General features: G+C 37.7%; 1 protein-coding gene across 1 annotated transcript; it reads right to left on the bottom strand.

The window, feature by feature from the left end:
* Positions 1 to 3918: 3918 nt before the first annotated feature.
* On the bottom strand, positions 3919 to 18725 carry LOC104628504 (transcription factor 12-like). The gene is made up of 9 exons (XM_010297120.1): positions 18625 to 18725; positions 17357 to 17496; positions 16888 to 17032; positions 14964 to 15028; positions 10733 to 10811; positions 6037 to 6110; positions 5042 to 5113; positions 4106 to 4312; positions 3919 to 4005 (listed from the first exon to the last, which is right to left on the bottom strand). Exons 1-9 carry the CDS (start codon positions 18650 to 18652, stop codon positions 3919 to 3921), a joined length of 897 nt encoding a protein of 298 aa, XP_010295422.1. The 5' UTR covers positions 18653 to 18725.
* Between the last annotated feature and the right edge of the window lie 841 nt (positions 18726 to 19566).

Below are 19566 nucleotides of genomic sequence, written 5' to 3'. Positions count from 1 at the left end.
CTGTGCTACGGGAAAGCCGGCCCGTTACAGCGACTTGCAGCAGTCAGTTTTATAAGCAAGCGAGCGTGGAGTTAATTCCTTCTTCCGTGAGCTAACTTAGCCTTATTTTCACGATCCCTCTTAAGCAAACCCTAAGCACTCCTCGGGCACACAAAATGGAAGACAAACGGAAAGGCGGGATTCGTACCACGAGCGTAAAACGGAAGTTTTCAGTTGCACAGGCAAAATATTTCAGAAAAATCTGAGAAGCAATCAGCACAGCCACCACATTTGTTGAAAACATACTTAAATCACTCACCTTTGTGTACTTCCCTATACAATGATGACCTAATACTTAGCAAGGATTCTCAGCAAATCAAAGTAGTTATACCTCAGTAAAATCACAGTTTGAGAAAAACTGTAGTCCTGTAAGACTACAAGTTGTTGTAATTTACCAGGTGAACTGTATTTATTTTTATGAGAAAGACTTGCACGTAGGACAATCTGCAGCCACACTCAGACTCCTAAGTTTTCAAAAAAATGACTGCAGAACTTATTGCAGTTGATTTAAGTGATAACATTTGGGATCTGAAACCAGAAAACCAGTTAAGTATTTTCAGCAACTAAATAAAAAGTAGACAAAACATGGCAACTGATGACACACTACTGCACATAGAAGAACCGAGAGTGACACATGGGGAAAGGTCAACCTTTGTCCCATTAACACTGGTTCTGCATCTCACTCTTCCATTTGATTATTAATTTGAACTCTTAGCGATAAAAACTAGGAGGGGTTACAAAATCAGTCTTGGTTCACATTTGCTATAGACTCATCTAAGCATATTTCACAATACACACACTTCTCAAGCCATACTAGCTGGTCAATTTGGCCAATTAACATTATTTTAACTAAGGTGAGCATAATTAAGACAATGAAAAGGGCTTTGGAATCGAGATTTTTACACTCCGGGCAGCTCAAAGTGGTTCAATGGGAGCAAATTCTCTGCGGAGAAATACTGTCCCTGGAAGGGCTTTGAGCAAGAGCAGAGGTTGGTGTTGGCAAAGCAGCTTAAATTGCCCTTTTGTGCTTTTATACTGCAGCAGACAGGGTAGAAAGAGGGAGATCACCCATTTTCTTAGATTCCTGTTACACCTGGAAAAAACCCTGTGACTTAAGGATTGAGTTTCATCCTTAACTGAGTTTCCAGGCCTTTTATTTATTTATTTTTAATCAATTCAGGCTGTTCTTCCATTATATTACAATGACAAATAAAAAGCAGCTTGAATAAGAACAAAAAGAGTCTTACTTCTTAACTTTTCAATAATACATGAAATAAAATACAAATCAACTTCAAAGGCCACTTAGCAAATATTTGATGAGTTTGAGATATTAAAAATCTATTTGAATAAGTCTAATGGCCAGCCCAGCTAAAAAGAAAACAAGACCATTCAGAGCGAGCAGGAAATGAAGTCAACTAGAGTTTTAAAATAAATCTGGCTCAAAAATTAAGCAAATGTTAAAATAAAGCCATGTCTGGTTACACTAATTACATAAAAAGGAGTTAAAATTACTCATTTCCTAGCTCCTTCTGCCAAGATCATCATCTTCAAGGGAAATTCAATTTCTTTTTTTCTTCTCCCCTCTATTTTTTTCACTAAAAAACAAAAATGTTTTGTATAAAGACCCCCCCCGCCCTTGACAAGGCAGTTTCATTTAGTGCTGAATCCCAATGGACATTTCTTGACCAAAAAAACCCTATCAGCACGTCAAACAAAAACAGGCAAACACCCTTATCAGTGTTGACATTTCTCACTACGTTAGCCAATATTCATTATTTTCTTAAAATTTATTGGAGGTCCTCTGAAGTACAGTAGTATTTAATCCCTGAACAAAGTCTAGATCTTCTAGTTCAGGTTGTGTGGCAAATTCTCTGCTGGCCTACGTTTACTATTGCAAGAAAAACAGATACTAAATAAGTGTAGTTTGAAACGACTTGATTATTGAATACTGGGAGAAATTACACCTCCTACTGGGGGGGCATGACTGAAACACAGTCATCACTAATAAAGCACTCCGTTTCCACTACAGCCACACGTGCCAACCTCTGCTCTGTACGTATTTCAGGACTCCATCCTAAGTCATGCTGAGTTCCTGCAATTGCAAACGATGTCAAAGGGCACTCTTTGGGGACTGGGCAAGGCCACAACAGGATGCCTTCTGTTGGAGCCAATTAGTCTGATGTAACAAAATTCAGATTAATCCAAGAAATTCTTTTGCTGACTCACTTTTCAAGCCAAAACGGATCTGCAAGCTTGTTTCACCCAGTGAGGATGAAATATAAAAGCAAATCTTGTTTTCATTTTCCTAATCTGAGTTTATTTCTAACGGACAGCAAGCATCCTTCAATCAAGACTGCAGGTCAATCATTAGATGATGAATCACGTCTATATTACGTTGAAGTTATACACAACTACATTCAACTACAGCAGACCAAGGAACCTTTATTCATTCCAGAGAGACACTTTCCACTGTCACCTATTTTAATCAAAACTGAGTTGATAAAATATTTATCATAACCTAGTTTAAAAGGGAAACAGAGGTTTTTATGTACCTTTCGGCACATTTGACTGTATCTGCCTTAGCACTATCAGAAGGTTCCACGAGTCAGAGAACAACTTTGTCACTGCAATTTCAGTCACTCACTTTACCCCACATCATTGAGACTTGGGGAAAAAAAAGTTTTCTTTTGTACAACTACATTTCAGTCTACCCCCAGACACTGTAAAGCTTTCCCTTTAACAACATTCTTTAAATATTAAATATGAGACAGTATTTTTAAAAGTTTCTGAAGTATTTATGCATCACTTCCTTCGTTACTAAAAGTAACTGTGAACTTGTATAGAAACCTAAAGTTGTATATGCGTTTGGAAAGTACCCCGCTCCCCCAAAGGCCCCCAGACACAGGCAGCATATAGAAAGTAACCAGTTCTTTTTGATGTTTACTGCAGTGGTTCTGAAATTAATATAAATGGCTGTGTGACGTGCAAACGGGGCAGCCTGGAACTAATTCTGTTTTATAGAATACAAACCCTTCAGCAATTGGGGTACCTAATTATTTTGATGATAGGTGAAATTTTGCCTTGATCACACAGCACCCAGCTGTGAATCTGTTTTATAACAGAAAATTTCACAGCATGTAACTGGTCTTTAAAATTACGCTGTAAACATGCAAACACATGGCACCACTAAAATAAGCATGTTTCAAAAAGCTCTTTTTCCTTTAAGCATTTTTGAGCAGGCAGGAATGAAAAGGAAGAAAAAGGAAAGTGAGCAATGCCACAAATAGATTTCATTTACTGTACAATGCTTTTAACATATTTCTGATCTACAAAAAGCTCGACTACATTTCTTCAGAACAGTTAACATTTTAAAAGAAACTACAAGAGATGAATTGAATTATTTCACTCTTCTTGGGGATTAACCTAAAAGTTGTTTCCTCTTCATTGTTACTTACACTACAGCTGTGCTCAAACTCCTTTCATTTAGGAAAAAAAAAAGTTTAGATTTTGAGCCTGCGCACACTATGGTTCCACATTCCAACAGCTTCCTCCCAGTCCTCTGCCAGCATCTGCTATTGAAGACTAGTTCCAATTTACAATAAACAGCTTTTCCAGACCAGAACACTTGAAATTCAGTCCTTCTTGACTGCTTTTCCCATTCAATCTCCCTATTCACCATTTCAAGGAGAAAACTGTTCTGCCAATTATTACACATCTGGAAAAAATGCATGTATAAGCTGAAACACTCTCAGCAAAAAAGTTTCAGCTTTCTGCATATGGTCACAGCAGGATTTTATGGGCCACTGACCAGGCCAAAGTCTCAGTTTTCCCATCTTTCTCCTCCTCCTCCTCATTTCTGCCCACCCCCACCCCAAGTCTCTAATTGGAAACCCATAGCAGGTGCAAGTTGTCTGCCATTTTTCCTCCACAAGAATCAAGAGTAGTTTCTTCCTGATAAATACTAATCTTACAACTCAGTTTTAACTCACTAGGCTCTATGATAATTTACATGCATCCACTGTAATTGCTTTGCATAAATATACACACGTTTTAAAAAGATCATTACCATTGATGCTTGTCTGCTGGTTGTTACAAGGCTAGATGCTCCATAATTTGAGTTCAGGCTTCCAATTGGCCCATTGTGGGATGGTCCCAATAAACTATGGATATCTCCATGGCCACCTGATAGGCTTGTTGAAGGCCCCACTGCATGATTTCGTAGTACGTGAATGGCATCATCGAGTCTGTCCAAGCGATCCTCCATTCGAGACTGCTGTTGGGATTTAAGAGGGACGGTAACAGCCATTACTGAACGTATCTGCAGACTCATTACACCGTAACAGTTTCTACCTTGGCGATATTAAAGACAGAAGATGAAATGCAGTATCAAAAGACTTTGAAAGCACCTACCAGCACTACAAACAAACAGGAAAAAGAAAAGATATCTGGAGATTTTGCTTGAGATAGCATTCATTCCACAAATAGGTGGCAGCTTTTGAAGTGAAGCTTATTATAAGGTTAATGTTACTCTGCTTCTATTACATGGCATGAACAAGAAAAAAGGAAGTGCTACAAAATAAGCTATCTAATAGAAAGAACAATCATAAAAATCAGCCTCACCACATTGATAACAATTAAGAGAGGCAGTGGCTTTTTGAGAATCTGTATTACAAAAAGCTGGACAAAACTTTTAAGTTATCATTTTCTAAAATGGATCTTTAAACAGATTAAGTATTTCAGAAATAAAAACAAGCTCTGTATGTTACTGAAGAAAAGTCCGACTTAAAATTACTTTCCTTAAAAAAAAAAAAAAAAAAAAAGACCAAAAAAACCCCAAAGCAAAACCAGTTCTGACACTGCAGCTCTCTAGAAACTGAAATAGCAGAACGCTGGAGTCAAGAGATGGGTCATATGCTACACTAACTTAAGTTTTATAATGGGGAATCCAAAGGAAGAGCATTAATTGAAACACAAAAAGGCACCATCTAAAGTGAAATAGTACCTCACAGACATCCTTTAAGAAGGACATTGCATCTTGCAAATGCTCGTGAAGTTGCTGTTCAACTCGATTTTTCTGGCAAAGTCAAGACAGAACAGGAAGCAAAGCACAGGTTAAGATTAATTCAAAAAAGAGGTGAGGAAACAGCTGATGTGCATGTCAGCAATAAACTGTTAGTCAAGTTAATGCAACAGAGATCCGATCATATTAAGATAAGAAAAGGCTAATATTTAACACTGCAGTTATGTTAGGATCCTAAGATGTACATATCCATTATATTTAATTGCAAAAATGTTGAAGAAAAGAGAACTGATTTAGCTTACATTTATTCTTGTTAGACAGAAAAAAAGAAATTACTTCCGTGGAAACTAGAAATATTAACAGGTAATCAAAACCTTCCCTCGAATTTTTCCCCTCTCCTTCCTAATGCTGTACCAGAAATTTAAGAAAGTCGTCAGTAACTTAAATCCTCTGCTGAATCTTCAAAAGGAGAAAGTTTACAATGCTGTATATTATTTCCTGTGTGTTTTTCTGCAAAATGTTTCGTCAATTAATACATTAACATTCCCCAGTAACATATAATAATTACAAATAAAATATGTTAATACTTCAATGACAATGTAATGAAAACAAGCCCAGGAGACTACCATTTGAAAGAGGGGGAAGGACAAGTAAATGCGAAGGCATGAAGTCTTTATCTTTTCTCCAGACTGAACTTTAGATAAGAATTAGCTATGGATTTGTGAAAAGGTACCAGAATCTCTTAACAGCGCTTTAGCACCAGCTGTCCTCAGCACAGAAGCCTGATGCCCAAGGAACAGATGGTGAAAGACACACCCTGCACGTCTTATATTGTTCAACTGAACAGGCCATTTGTTAGCAAAGAATTCATTTGTAATGCTATCCTACTGTTTCCTTTAATGATATGCAGGATTTATACAAAACCAAGCCTTCAACTTGTAAGTAAAAAGTACTATGCTGCTTTCACCAATTCTTACCAAGGAGTGTAGAGAGTTTTCATAGTTTGGAGATGAGGGGGCTTGTCCTCCACTCCTAGACCACTGACTGGCACCTGTCAAAATTGTCTCGGTTAACGCACAGATTTAGGCAGCATAAGCGGGACGCAGGGATGCAATATTTCTCAACACAATTAAAACCAACATAGTCTGCATAACATAAAGGTAAGCTAACATATGGGTATACAAAGGAGGATGAATTCCTTCATTCTGCCTGAGGGATAATTTTTACATCCTGGCATCTATATCGTTAGATACATTATCAACGACAAAAGCAGTGACATCTTCGAAGTACTTCAACATAAAAAAGTGGACTAAACACACACACAGACTGTATCTGAAATACCTGCCTTCTGCCAGTGTCACCGTAAAAAGATTGCTGAATTCTTTCTTCTTCAGATTATGTTCAGTGTATGTAGGCATATCTTTAATAGTGTTAAAATATACAACAAAAATATTTAAAGAAATCAGACAATGAATCAAGGATAAGTGGAGAACCATGTCTATGACAACTCTCTACTAAGTAAGAAAACTTAAAACTAGATCTAAAAGATTTCTTTAGCTTGCCTAGTTCTACACTACACCATTTTAGATCATAATACATTCTAAGTTTAGAAGCGTAAAAATACACCTAAGTTATTCCCATTTGTTATTTCAGGTATATTTAAGGTAAACTGGCAGTTAAAGAACCATTGACTCTGCAACAAATCAACAGTTATATCCATATTACCTACACACTGCAAATTCAAATACATATCCATTCTAATCTGACATAAATATACCCAATTACCATGTAAAATTTAGAAATAATTAGAAGTGAAATGCAGTAACTAATAAAGCCGTACTTTTAAAACAAAGCCTGAAGTAGTACAACATGTATTTTTCTCACCAACTAATAATGCATCTTTTATAAAGATACTACATGAAATTCTATGTCCATGAGAGACAGCTTCCTTTCAGCCATACAAATGTAATAATAAAGCAATTACATTAATAAATTATGGACATACAATCCAAAGCAGCTCATTAAAGGAAGAGCCTGTGGGCTTGTTCTTTCAATAACAGCCAGAGCTGTACGTCTGGAAAACTGGGAAAAGGTTTAATAACATTACAGTTCCTTTGTTCAAGAGAGCTGCAAGTAGTTACCTTTTAAAGAAAGGGTTTTATTTAGCAAAAAGAGTACAGCTTGCATAGCTATTAAAATACCTAAGCATTGCCTTTCTAATTAAAAATAAATAAATAAACCATCTCCAATTTCATAAAAGCCCAGAGCTGCTATAACTGTGCTGGAATTCTCTTTTAAAATATAATGATATCAGTGAGTAAGTTTATAATTACCAATTTTCACTTCACACAGCTACTCTGGGTCTGGATCTGTAGTCTGCTTCTGCATTACTGTCATTCCTAAACCTGGAAATAATGCTTGGAGTCCCACTTATTTTTGCCAAGCATTAATGAAACAACTTTAGAATATTTTGGCTCAGTGTGATGTTCAAATTTCTATCTGGTCAAAACTCCATTTTTACGGACAAGACCATAGTCAAGGCTTTAATGAGTGCTCACTCCTAACAGGACCGAGTGTCTTACTTCCTACAAGAAAGCATCAGCTGAATATTAAGCAGAAAGGCAACCAGTTAAGAAAGCAGACTCAACCCCTATGCATCTAGTCTGATGAGTTTGGGGTTTTTTAATATGGACAAAGGTACTATTTCCTTGATGTAAACCCAGAACAAAGCTGCAAGCAGGACTTCTCACAAAGGCGACGAAAAGGGAGGAGGGAATACTCAACTCCTCTCAAAAGAACAACCCAACTGCAACCTGCAGTTTTTAATCGCACCTCTAGTAATGCTAGTGCTCTTCTGAGCGGCGGCACACTGTCCCCACGGCTGCGCAGGTTGCCAGATGGCACCCGTTTCCTGCTGCCTCACCCCACTCCCCCTCCTACAAGTTTGTGCATGAAATCCACCCATTATGTTAAAAAGCATCCTGGCACCACAAGCCCTGCCATTAACAACTGCAGCTTTTAGTGCAGCACCAACATAGCAGCATGAAAAAACAAATAAGCCAGGCAAGTGTTAGGACTTACAGGGGTCACCGACAGTCATGGCTGTAGCATTGTTCTTACTCTGGGAGCCTCCCCCGCGCTAATCCGCCGGCTCCCCTTTCAAACACACACTCGCATCAGAGTCGGCAGAGGCGGGTTTTGCATCCTCAGAACCGACCAAACGCTCCTGAATACCTCTGACCCTGGGAGGAGGATTCTTAAAATACCAAGGCTCCCAACCACTCAGATCCGTATATAAACTTCACATACACAATCATTAAAACCGTACAGGAAGCTAAGCTCTGGGCATGTTTATGTAAAATTAGAAATTAAATGAGGGCAGGGAAGAGGAGACACACTATTGTCTCATAATACTCGGGGGTTTTCATAATGTTGTTCTCAAAGCTTTTACTTTAATTAACAAAAAAATGTCCTTAGTCCTTATTCAGCAACGTAACAGCCAAATAGTCAAACATAGGCTTGTATACTTAAGTGTCTCATGAAGTTAGTATCTCTCAATGTTTTAAATGGCAAACATAGTGCTCCTAGTGTAATTTACAATTAAATGATAGGTAAACTATGATGTAGTCAAATCTATAATAAGAAGAATGCCAAATAAACAAAGAACTAACTGCAAAAGAGGAAAATCTCGGTGAAGGCTAAAATGCTCCAAAATATGTTCTTTTCGTGTACATAAAACATTTGGTTTAGCTGCAATAACTTTTTGGGTCAGGACAGAAAATGGCTACCACGAGTATAAATAGCAATAAATATAGTAGTAATTACTTTACATCGTGCTTCACTGTGTTCTTAGTGACTCACCTGGGAATAAAGATAAAAGTCCAGATTCATAAATGAAGGTAATTAACTACTGAAGCAATTTACCAAAGCCTTGATAAATTCTGTATCACTGGAATTAAAGGGCGTGGGAGGGTATAATCATAAAGCAGATGCTAAGTTTGCGCATGAGGATTTCAGTATTATTTGCTTCTATCTACTACTGTGTTAGCCATCAGAGTAAGGGACACAAACCCAAGTGCAAGTTTTGGAGAGTTTTACATTTGATACAGGTTCTAACAGAAAAGGCATTAACGGCAAAAGAAAAACCTCAGATTTTAGAGATGACAGATTTGTATTCTACAACCAGAAATTTGCTAGCACTTTCATGCTTACAGGATCAGGTGTGGTATCTAATCAGGGAACTCCACTTGGAATCTTTAAAATTCTAAATGCTTTGAAATGTCAGAACTTCTTTCTTCCAGCCACAGAGCTCTTTTCAATATTTGCATTGATGTTAAAACAAAAAAAATAATAATCATTTTCTGGTCTCATCTGCCTTTTCAGTACAACAAGAATACACAAAACATTGTCAACTATATTCACTAAATCAGAAATCCCATTAATCCCATCATTACTCAATTCAACATGCGTTTTTCAGGTACAGAAACAAAATGCCCAAAGCAGCTGCTCAGGTATGCCATGTCAGATATTCATTAATCCATTAAGACCACAGGAAACCAGAACAGTGGCCATTAAACATGAGTGAAGTCTGAATGACAAAAAGTTTTCTGAGTGACATTACATACATAGACTTGCATACTCACATACATATGTGTATGACCGCATTTTGCATGTAATTACTAACCTATTCATCTAGATTACAAAAGCATTCAGCTAAGCATGTTCTGTACACCTTTCACTGTAAGTTAATTATGTTTTTTTATAAAAACCAAAACACTCTTGCAAGAAGGTGACCAACAGCCAGGAGTCTGCAGGGATATATTAAACAACAGAGAATGGGAAAACAGACTGTTGCGTAAACGGTAAATAATTTAAAAAATTGCGCTATAGGAAAGAACAGGGTTAAAGTTACATCATCTTGCTTGTAATTCTAGTTCTTTGTTAAACAACAAATTTAAGTCAATGGAGCTTTCACAGTCCTCTCTATATGGAGAACAGCTGTTCAACTTTTACTAGACAGCTGAGGCCACAGTGTCTGTGAAAGCTGCACTACCCGCTAATAGCTGTAGGCAGCTGCCCACAGTTCATCTCCACACTGGAATGCTTCTTCCCACATTCACTACAAACACACAAAGCACAGGTGACAGAGGTGGCTGCAATACAGAGCATTTATTTTGAAAAATGCCAGAAATTCTTCTCCCATAGAATGAAAGCATTCATGAAAGATATGAATGAAAAGCTATCCTGTGTAAAAATTGGATAGTCTCATAGCCTACTATATTTTCATTAGGGGGAGCATACATCTGCTGTGTTTGTCACTGAAAGCTGTCACAGAGTTTTAACGTACAGCTTTAAGAACAAACCCCTACCAAATCACTCTTATTTCTCCCTAATGATACAGATATCTTTATAGCTGTGATAGTATGTGGTCATTCAATGTTTTCAAAGATTATTTAAATAAGCTAATTTTCAAAGCCAGTTGCCAGGATTTAAGTGAATGATCATCGCAAAACATTTAAGAAACTGTATTTAGAAATCTGGGTTTAGTACAGTGGAAAAATAAACAAAATATAGAAGTGATTATGTAAGGAAGCTACTGCTGATTTCACTGTGATTCCAAACAGCATGTTTTCAAAACAACAAACAAGTTATTGATAAATGGCTAGTCTCTACCTGTAAGAGGCGATGGTGATCCAACTGGTGTTGATGGATTTGATGGAAAACTACTGCTGGTATGATCAGGAGAATAAATCTAACAACAGATGAAAGAGGTTGTATATCAATACATGTCATAATACACAGTAAAAAAAAAAAGCTATTAGGATTCCGTTTCATGTTTTTAATTGTCACTCTTTATGCTGGATTGGTAAAAAACAATTTGAGCCTTCAATCACAGCTCTGCTTTATTACACTCAACACACTAAAAATGACCAGAAAACTTTCATTTTCAAGCAGCTGTCGAAAGTAAGCACAGCCTGTATTTGACAGCAACACAAGTATAACTGATCTTCCTTCTACTTTAACAGCAGCAACAATTACAGCCTTTTTATCATGGAAGGGGAATCATATACATAAGAGGTAACAGTACATACGTAATTATAACAAACAAAACTTCAAGAAAATGAAGAGGAATACTGACTTCTCAAACTTTAGACAGCAAAAAAGATTTCAGCAGTCAACACGTTATCTTCTCAGAATTAATCCTTCACAAGAGAAAATACCAAGCAAGCATTCTGCTCTAGCAACTACTGGTACCTACCAAACAAAAAACATTTGAAATTTTGTTGCTCTTGCTACATGTTGCAGCACATAGCAATTTTTATTATTTCTAGATCAACTGCTCCCTTAAGATACTAGACCTCGACTTGCAACAATTCATTCCTTGCTATTAATGTATTTAAAAAGTTTTGAGAAAAAGAGAAGACAAAGCCTAAAGCGTTAATTAAAATTTAAAAATTTCAAGATTCTTGGAAAATTCATTTTGAGAAGGGAACTGAATAGGTTTAGAGGCTGACTATGGACTTCAGAACGTATTTTTATAGGTCATCAGTTCAAACCTGTTTTACTTGAGCAGAGACCAGGATTTTTAAGTCATCAGATGGCAGTTAAAAATCTGCACTGGCAGTATGGTTGATGTCTCTTCACACAGACAATACGACATTTCAGCATTTACATATTGTATTTTTTGAACTGACAAAACCAGGACCCTATAGACCACATGCTCCTCCCTGGTCTATCATACTTTTTCGTTAGAAAAGACCATCGGTTCCCTAATGGAAATACCACCTCCTTTTCATATATGCTAGAAAGAAAATATATTTAAAAGAACAAACTACCTCAGACCTTTGTAGGAAATTCATGCATTGTACATCAGTATAAAAAATCTTGGGTGTCAGCTTGGGAACTGTAGAGAGTTCCAGACAGATAAGGTACAGAAAATTAAAATTATGTCAGACCAAAGGCCATGAAGTTTCTTTTGAAACTGGTTGTTTCTCACCGCTCTACCTGCCAATTTTATTTTGCTATATTTTCTAAGAGGGAAAACCTACATTATACCAAAGCCACAACTAAAACATGAGGTCAGAATTCATTTTGCATGCAGTCCCTGGCCGCTGTGCTGTTAAATGACCAATGATGAACAACCCTGACACCTTCTGCCAGGCTTAAATGGTAACATGAGTCATTTTACTGCAACAAATGAGACTCCTCCTCCTATCAGTCATGGTCCATTCCAATCAGCGGGGTGCCAATATGCCAGGGTCTAATGAAAAGGCTCTTAGACAAAAGCTGCACAATTGAGAGCCTGCAGAGCCAAACCTCAGAGCTGTTAGTCCAATTTTTTAAACACTACAGTGTACATTTCAGTTAGGCTTTGTTATGTTAATGTTATTGAGTCTAAAGCAACAAAGAAACTTAATTCATGAATTACTTTTAGAAGTCAACTTCCCTGCATTTTCTTTTCTTTTGTGAGGGGACCAGTGGCTATTTAACCACCGAGACTGTACAAAGGCCTTTACCCTGGTTCTGAGGTAGGAATCAAACACAAGTTATCACAAAGAGGCCTGATATAATCAACAAAGTTAAACAGTCCTCCTGTTTGATCTCCTCTAAATTAAAGACCAAGTGTTTTGATTTGGCATTAGGCAATGAAATAAACCAGATGTTTCTCCTGCCACATAACCCTCCATGGGCACAATCTTAAAGGGTTATTGTTTGGCAAATGTTCAGGGAAACACATTAGAAATGGCACGAATACCCAGATTTTCTTTTCTTTCTATCTATACTAGTTCATTATCCAAACTCATGCATAATCCACAGGGCTTTGGGAACTTTGTGTAAATACTTTCATGTACAATTCTCTTTCTTGCCTACCCTGAGATTAAGACCACAATTATCCAGGCTTAAACCTAAAATAAAAGAACCTTTGCAAATGTATTATCTGGCCTTACATGTTTAATCACATACTATTCTGTATGGTCTTTAATACCTAAACTGAAGAACAAATGTCGTATCCTCTGATGTTTCGCACATGAAAGGCCTATTGTGAGACGTACATCAACAGAATTTTAGAACTAGAAATTCCTCTCAACAGTTGCAGCGATAACATTTAAAATCCTAACAGAAACGCATATGCCGTCATCTTAGGGGGAAAAAAAAAAATCAAGACAATCAGTATTTAAATAAAACTTTGCTCAAACAGGAAAATATTCTTGGTTTACTAGCCATCAAAATTCACGTGCACTAGCTTCACCTGCAGGAGAGACCACCTCCCTCTGCGAGCGGTGCTCCTGGCCGAACAAGCGCAAGAAACGTGCTGGGTGCGCGTGTGTTGCAGGGCGCGGGGGAAGCAGATGGATGAGGCGAGGGATTTGAAGTGTGCAGACTATGGCATGCACTGATAGAGCAGATGGAATGCATCACCATCAGCTATGACAGAAATGATTTATGGAATGACCTGGCTGCTCCTGCCAAGCAACAACACGGGATGACAGAAACAAGTTTCTATGACAACCAGAGCCCACCCACCAGTTAGATTAAACATTTCTGCCCTGACTTCCACTCGCAATATATTTAGAGTTTTTCCTGAAAACATCAGCCTGGTCTTCTCAGCTAGTGACTTGGGCAAAAATACCTGAGAGGACAAGAAAATAATATAAAAAAGGAGAGCAGCTGAAAACGTCACGAAGCCCCGTAGGTCTAACTGGCCAGCGTGTCAGACTTATGACAGAAATTTTGGTCAGGCTGCAGAAAAGCAGACATCCTAATACATCTGCAGAGTAATGAACAGCCTTAAGTATGTAAGCATTGCTATTTGTAGGAGTCAAAATGATCCCAGTTCTTTTCTGACAGTCTCAGACAGACAGAAAGAGAGTGTTAACTGCCCTCTGGACTTGTGAATTGTTATCTACTTGCTGAATCCCCAAAAGCAACAGGGACAACATTTTTCTCCTCAAAGCCAGTAGGTCAGAGTTCTCCTACCCAAAATGGACATCACAGACATTATCAGATCTGGTAATCTTTTAACATACGACCCTCTGAGGGATGCAAGGGTAACAGGATCTGCACGAATACGCACATTTGCATTCACTGCTATGAGGTGAGGGATGCAGACTGCAACCCAGGAATGGTCTTTTGGGGCTGCAAAGGAGTCATTTCTATCTTTTAAATCAAACTGTCTCCCTATTTGCTACGTACAAGAAATACAAAGTGCTCCTCCAGCCACCACTCCTATCTCTGAAACTTCTGCTATACTGTACCAGTTACTGTTTTATAAAAAGTACATCTGATTGTGTTCATGCAAAAATAATTGCTGTATGTGTGCACATGTAAACACAGCTTTTAGTACACTGAAGATACTTGCAACTTTTTACATTATCTACGTTATTCCAGCAAGGGTTAAGAGTTTAAACTTTATGCATGTACAGCATTTTAAAGGCTGTTCCATAAATTATAGCTACACAACATTCAAAACCCTCTCTGTTTTATAAGGCCACTGAGAAAACATTTTAAGCCTTGAAGCAGGATCTGCTCTAATAGTAATGTCAAAAATACTTGACTTCAAGTAAAACACTAAAGGAAAGGAAAAAAAAAAACATCAAACCCTAAACTTCTTAGGATTATCTTTTACTTTGTCTAAACAACTTTCTAAATGGTATCTGCCCTAAATTTTTTCATCACCTAAAAAAAAAAAAAAAGGAAGTCAGAATAAGCCTTCTACAAATAAAAGCATCTTCCACTTTTTTATAGACATTTGCCTAATATATGAAATTGTATCTTCGTACATTATTTTAGCTTCATACATGGAAACTCCTGATTTGATATCATAAAATGAACAAACACATAAATAAAGGATGCAATGAGCTAAATGTGTCTTTCAGACCTGAATATTCTAACTGGTACTTACAGATGCCAGTGCCTTTCCAAGTGCATCACCTGTCTGTGAGCTTCCAGCACCATTTCCTCTGTTTCCTGTAATGTGGAAAGCAAACCCAACACTTACTTTTAAAGTTGAAATTTTATTGAGTTTTATTATTTTATTCATCACATACAGTTCAGCAACCACTTTTTAAACGGATATTCTGAGGAAGTCAGTGTCAACAGAATCAGTTCTCATTATACTTATAAATTTAATTAAAACAACTAGATTTAAATTTAGATGCTCTCCTTTTTCAAGTCAAACACAGTATCACCGTGATAACTTAAGGACCAACAAGTGAAAGAAGTTAGAAAAAAGACTGAAATTATTTTCTAGAATCACAGTTTAATTTTAATGAAACGTGAAAAGAAAACCAAAATTAAAAAATTATTATTATTGCAGCTTATTTCTAAACTGTTATCACTAAAGTGCTGCATGTTTCATTAATTCTTAAAGCCAAATTCACTGAATAATTGTGTGTCTTGTTGCTTCCCTCTGCTCTAATTCTCCACATTGTATTCTCATCTTTTATTTTAGAAAATAAAGGCCTACAAGAAAGATGGAGAGGGACTTTTTACAAGGGCATGTAGTGATAGGACATGGGGTAATGGCTTTAAACTGAAAGAGGGTAAAAGGAAGAAATTCTTCATTATGAGAGTGGTGAAGCACTGGCACAGGTTGCCCAGAGAAGTTGTGGAGGCCCCATCCCTGGAAGTGCTGAAGGCCAGGTTGGAGATGGGGCTTTGGGCAACCTGGTCTGGTGGAAGGTGTCTCTGCCCATGGCAGGGGGGTTGGAACTAGGCAAGATCTTTAAGGTCCCTTCCAGCCGAAACCATTCTATGATTTATGATAAAATCCCTGAAAAGCTCTTATCCTCCAAGCTTTTTGTCATCCCTGCTCTTAGTTGCACGTCAACAGCTTTGTGTGCCGTTTTGCTCCACACACCATCAAGCCAAGAGGAGGCCTGAAGCCCTGTCAACTGGAAACACAGAAAGGACCTGAATCCTCTGAAATATCTGCTTTACCCTTTAGAGGTGAATTTCCTTTCTCCAATTATCAACTTCTAATGCCAAAGAAATGTATTTAATGTGAATGTAAGCCATTCACATCAGAAATCCAAATCATGCAACGCTCGCTGTTTCAAGTTTGTGGCAAACTTGGATCTTCCAGCCTGAATTTCCCATGCTGATTCATTAACTGTGTTCTGTTTAAAGATCTGTCTGTAAAACGTGTTCCCAACTCAAAGCCAATATAGTCACCCTAACTAAATTCCGCTTACTTAAAATGAAGATAAGCACAAATAATTTCAAACTGAAAAGGGACAAGGGGCATCTACAGGGGGCATTTGATTTCTACAGCTGTATATTAAGACATGCAAATATGTGCAAGGAACAGATGATCAGCCTGTATTTCATGCTTTCTAGGTAAGCACGAAGAGACTAAACCAGCCACCATACTGGCTACTCAGTAATCCCTAAATCAGTTAAGAGAGGAATTTACGATGCAGTTTATCAAGTTCCCCACAGACAGTCTTCCTGCCTTTCTCCTGCACAGTACCTTGGTGATAGAGCAGCTCTGCAAACTGCAACACCAGAACCACCTATATGAACATGTATGTATACCAAACTATGGAAGGATAACTGCCATTAAGTTAGATGGATACAATCTCCTGAGCATAGGCTTGGCTGTGAAAGCAAATAAAACAGGAAGTCTTATAGCTGACTGCAAAAAAATTTGCCTCATCTCAGCCGTACCGAGGACAGAAATGCCACAGTGGTGCAGTATCCCTGATCTACAAGCATCCCATAAATTGAATGTTAGTAATTTTGTGTGTCATGCAGCCCTAAATTTCATTTTCTTGTAAAATATTAAAAAAAAAAAAAAAAAAGCAGCGCCAGGAAGAACTTTTTACCCAGAATATTATCTGATCCATTGACAGGTGGAGTGTGCGAGGCAGCTACATAAGGTGAACTGCTGGTACTGCCACGATGGAAGCTAGACATTGGAGGAAGACTGGCATTTATATCTGTAGGTGAGACTGAATGCGGGGGATAGCTCTAGAGAGAAAAAGAGAAACAGACATAAGACATTAAGTAGTCTTTAAATAAATGTTGATATTTTAGGATACCACATATACAACACCCAGCTCTTTATTAAAGAAAGGGACTCATCCATCCTCTGAACAGACCACTATAGAGCCACAGATTTTTATTTATACAACAGACATAAATAAAAGGACATAAATCTAATACAGTAAGTTTGTGATTTCTGACAACCGGGTTTTTAACTGATATACAAGAATTTATTTCTTGTTTGCTGCTCATGGAAGTCAGATCTCCATATACAAGTACAAGTACATTAATCTGTGCTGTGTATCTTACCAAACGGTCATGTGCGTGCAGGCTGCCGTAACTGCTGGACTGGGACATGTGGGAAGAGGAGCCTCCCAGCATCCCACCATAGCCAGGCTGGCTCATGCCATTGGATGAACTCCAGAGGTCAGAAGAATTGTGGGTCCCATCTTTTTTAGATTATTTTTTAATAAAAAAGAAAACAAGAAAAATACATTTAATGAAGAGTACGGAGTTCTACTTTCCTTTATAAATTTTTTTAAAAGAATACAGAATTCAGCTACTCAGACTAACATCAGCAGGGAAATGGTGACCAGTTTATGCTGCGTCTTCTATTTTCATGCCACCACACTGTTGCTATATTTATTAAAAAAAACCAAAAAACCAACAGAGGCTTTATAGCTGAAATACAATCCAACCACAGCTGAGAAAATACCAAGTACTCTGCTAATTACACAGACCTTCAGTAAGGCCAGATTTCTATCAAGAGGGTTGATAAAAACTCCAGACTGAAAGAAGTAATAAAAAAAGGGGGTAGAGGGGAGAGAAGTTTGGCTAAGCGACATAAATATTTAGTGCAAAACATCTATTAACCTAAAGTAAGCAATTCATAGTCTAAAATACTTTAGTACCATAAAAAAATATAAAAACATTTCATAATAGCAGATTTAAGTAACTGAAATTACTACATTACATAAGCCTTAAAGCCCTGCGTCAGTGCAGTTTTCCTTCTGTAGCACAAACTGAAGTGCTCTGTACATTCCCGTACTGAGAGACTCTACTTTTGATATGCTCCAAAACCTCATCAGACTACAGCACGAGCAAACTGTATGACGTGAGGCCCAGGAAATGAATTCTGCTCTCGTCTTGTCCCATGCAAACCCCCTTTTTTTTTTTGGCATGCTGCATATAAAAGCGTTTGAGAACTTAAGACTGTTAGCTGATATTGTACAGTCAAATTCCAGAACAGTCAAGAAGCCCTCACCTCATTTTTCTCTATCACTCCAGTGTGCTGCTCTGAAGCCCCCTACAAATCAAAGGATGGGGGATTCTGTCCATCTGGCCTGGCGTATAATCCCCTTAAATTTCGGTCAGCAATTAATGTCGTAAGAAAAACTTTAAATCAACAGACAGCTCTCTCCATCTAACTGTTCTAGAAGTACATAAAACTTAATCATGGGCTCTACCACAATACGTTACCTTTATGCTTCCTCATTGATTCAGTACAACAGTGGCTGACTGCAGATTTCTGCCTAAAGGACAAGTGACACCCGTATATTTAAAGTCATTTTACCCACCTTGCATAAAGAAAGTGCTAGCAAACATACTGCTTGGTGGCTTAGGAGACGGGTAACTCGGAGATTCTCTATTGAAATCATCAGAACTTGGGGATGGTGCATACACCTAAATATTGGAGAGCAAAAGCAGGTTAGTAATGTTTGGGTGTCATGCACTAAAAAAACCCCTAAGAGCTTACAGACACAGATAGAAAGCACAAATAAAAAAAAGAACAGTGTAGCAAGCTGCAGCATTTGTTGCCCTTGTTTTATTTGCTTTTTAGCAAGTTGCCACAGTACAGTGGAACTACAGTAGAATGATCCCAACAACACAGTTTCTGGTGTGCCAACTCAGCCAGGTGGCTTGATAAAAGCTTGAATGCTGATTTTGCTTTCTAAGTGCACAACTCGCACAGACTTGTTGCTCAAGATAAAAAAAGCAAGATAAAACAACTGGGCCCCAAACAAATTTTATTTTAAAACAACTGTATGCCTGTTTGAATATTTAATTAGCTGGCATCCCAACAATCAGAAAGAAAAAAAACATCCAGTGACAAATGGAAAGATTTTAATGCAACCATTGTATCATCACTCAGAAACCTGCACGCCTTTGTATAGTCATCAAAAATATATGCAATGCATGTCCTAAGGGATAATCTTAAAACTGCAACATCGAGCGAATTATTTTCACACTGGCCTAGCATTAAAGAAAACTAGCATCATTCTTTTTTCAGTGTAAGATCATATTGGAATGACCATTCTCAACATGCAAATGATGAGTGTTCTTAACAAGTTGTAAGATGCCAAATAAACCTAACGATCAGAAGATTTTCACTGCAGTGACTGTAAGACATATGAAGGATATTCAGGAATAAAAAACTCAAATTAACAAAGCCAGTATTCACAGACTCAAGGACTCTACCCATAACATTAGTTGTTCTAAGCAATGCTGTTGCTTCACAA

The sequence above is a fragment of the Phaethon lepturus genome, unplaced genomic scaffold (genome assembly GCF_000687285.1).
Source record: "Phaethon lepturus isolate BGI_N335 unplaced genomic scaffold, ASM68728v1 scaffold4641, whole genome shotgun sequence".
Classification (NCBI taxonomy): Eukaryota; Metazoa; Chordata; class Aves; order Phaethontiformes; family Phaethontidae; genus Phaethon; species Phaethon lepturus.
Note: the sequence above shows the minus strand (reverse complement) of the source record. Positions and strands in the feature narration are given on the sequence as shown.

What these genes read in the sequence shown, in the direction of transcription:
- LOC104628504 (XM_010297120.1), bottom strand. Translation starts at nt 18,652, where the DNA reads ATGTTTGCTAGCACTTTCTTTATGCAAG. An exon ending in TGCACGCACATGACCGTTTG is followed by an intron (nt 17,033 to 17,356) that starts GTAAGATACACA and finishes TTTTCTCTCTAG; the next exon opens with AGCTATCCCCCGCATTCAGT. An exon ending in CCAGCAGACAAGCATCAATG is followed by an intron (nt 4,006 to 4,105) that starts GTAATGATCTTT and finishes CTGAGTTGTAAG; the next exon opens with ATTAGTATTTATCAGGAAGA.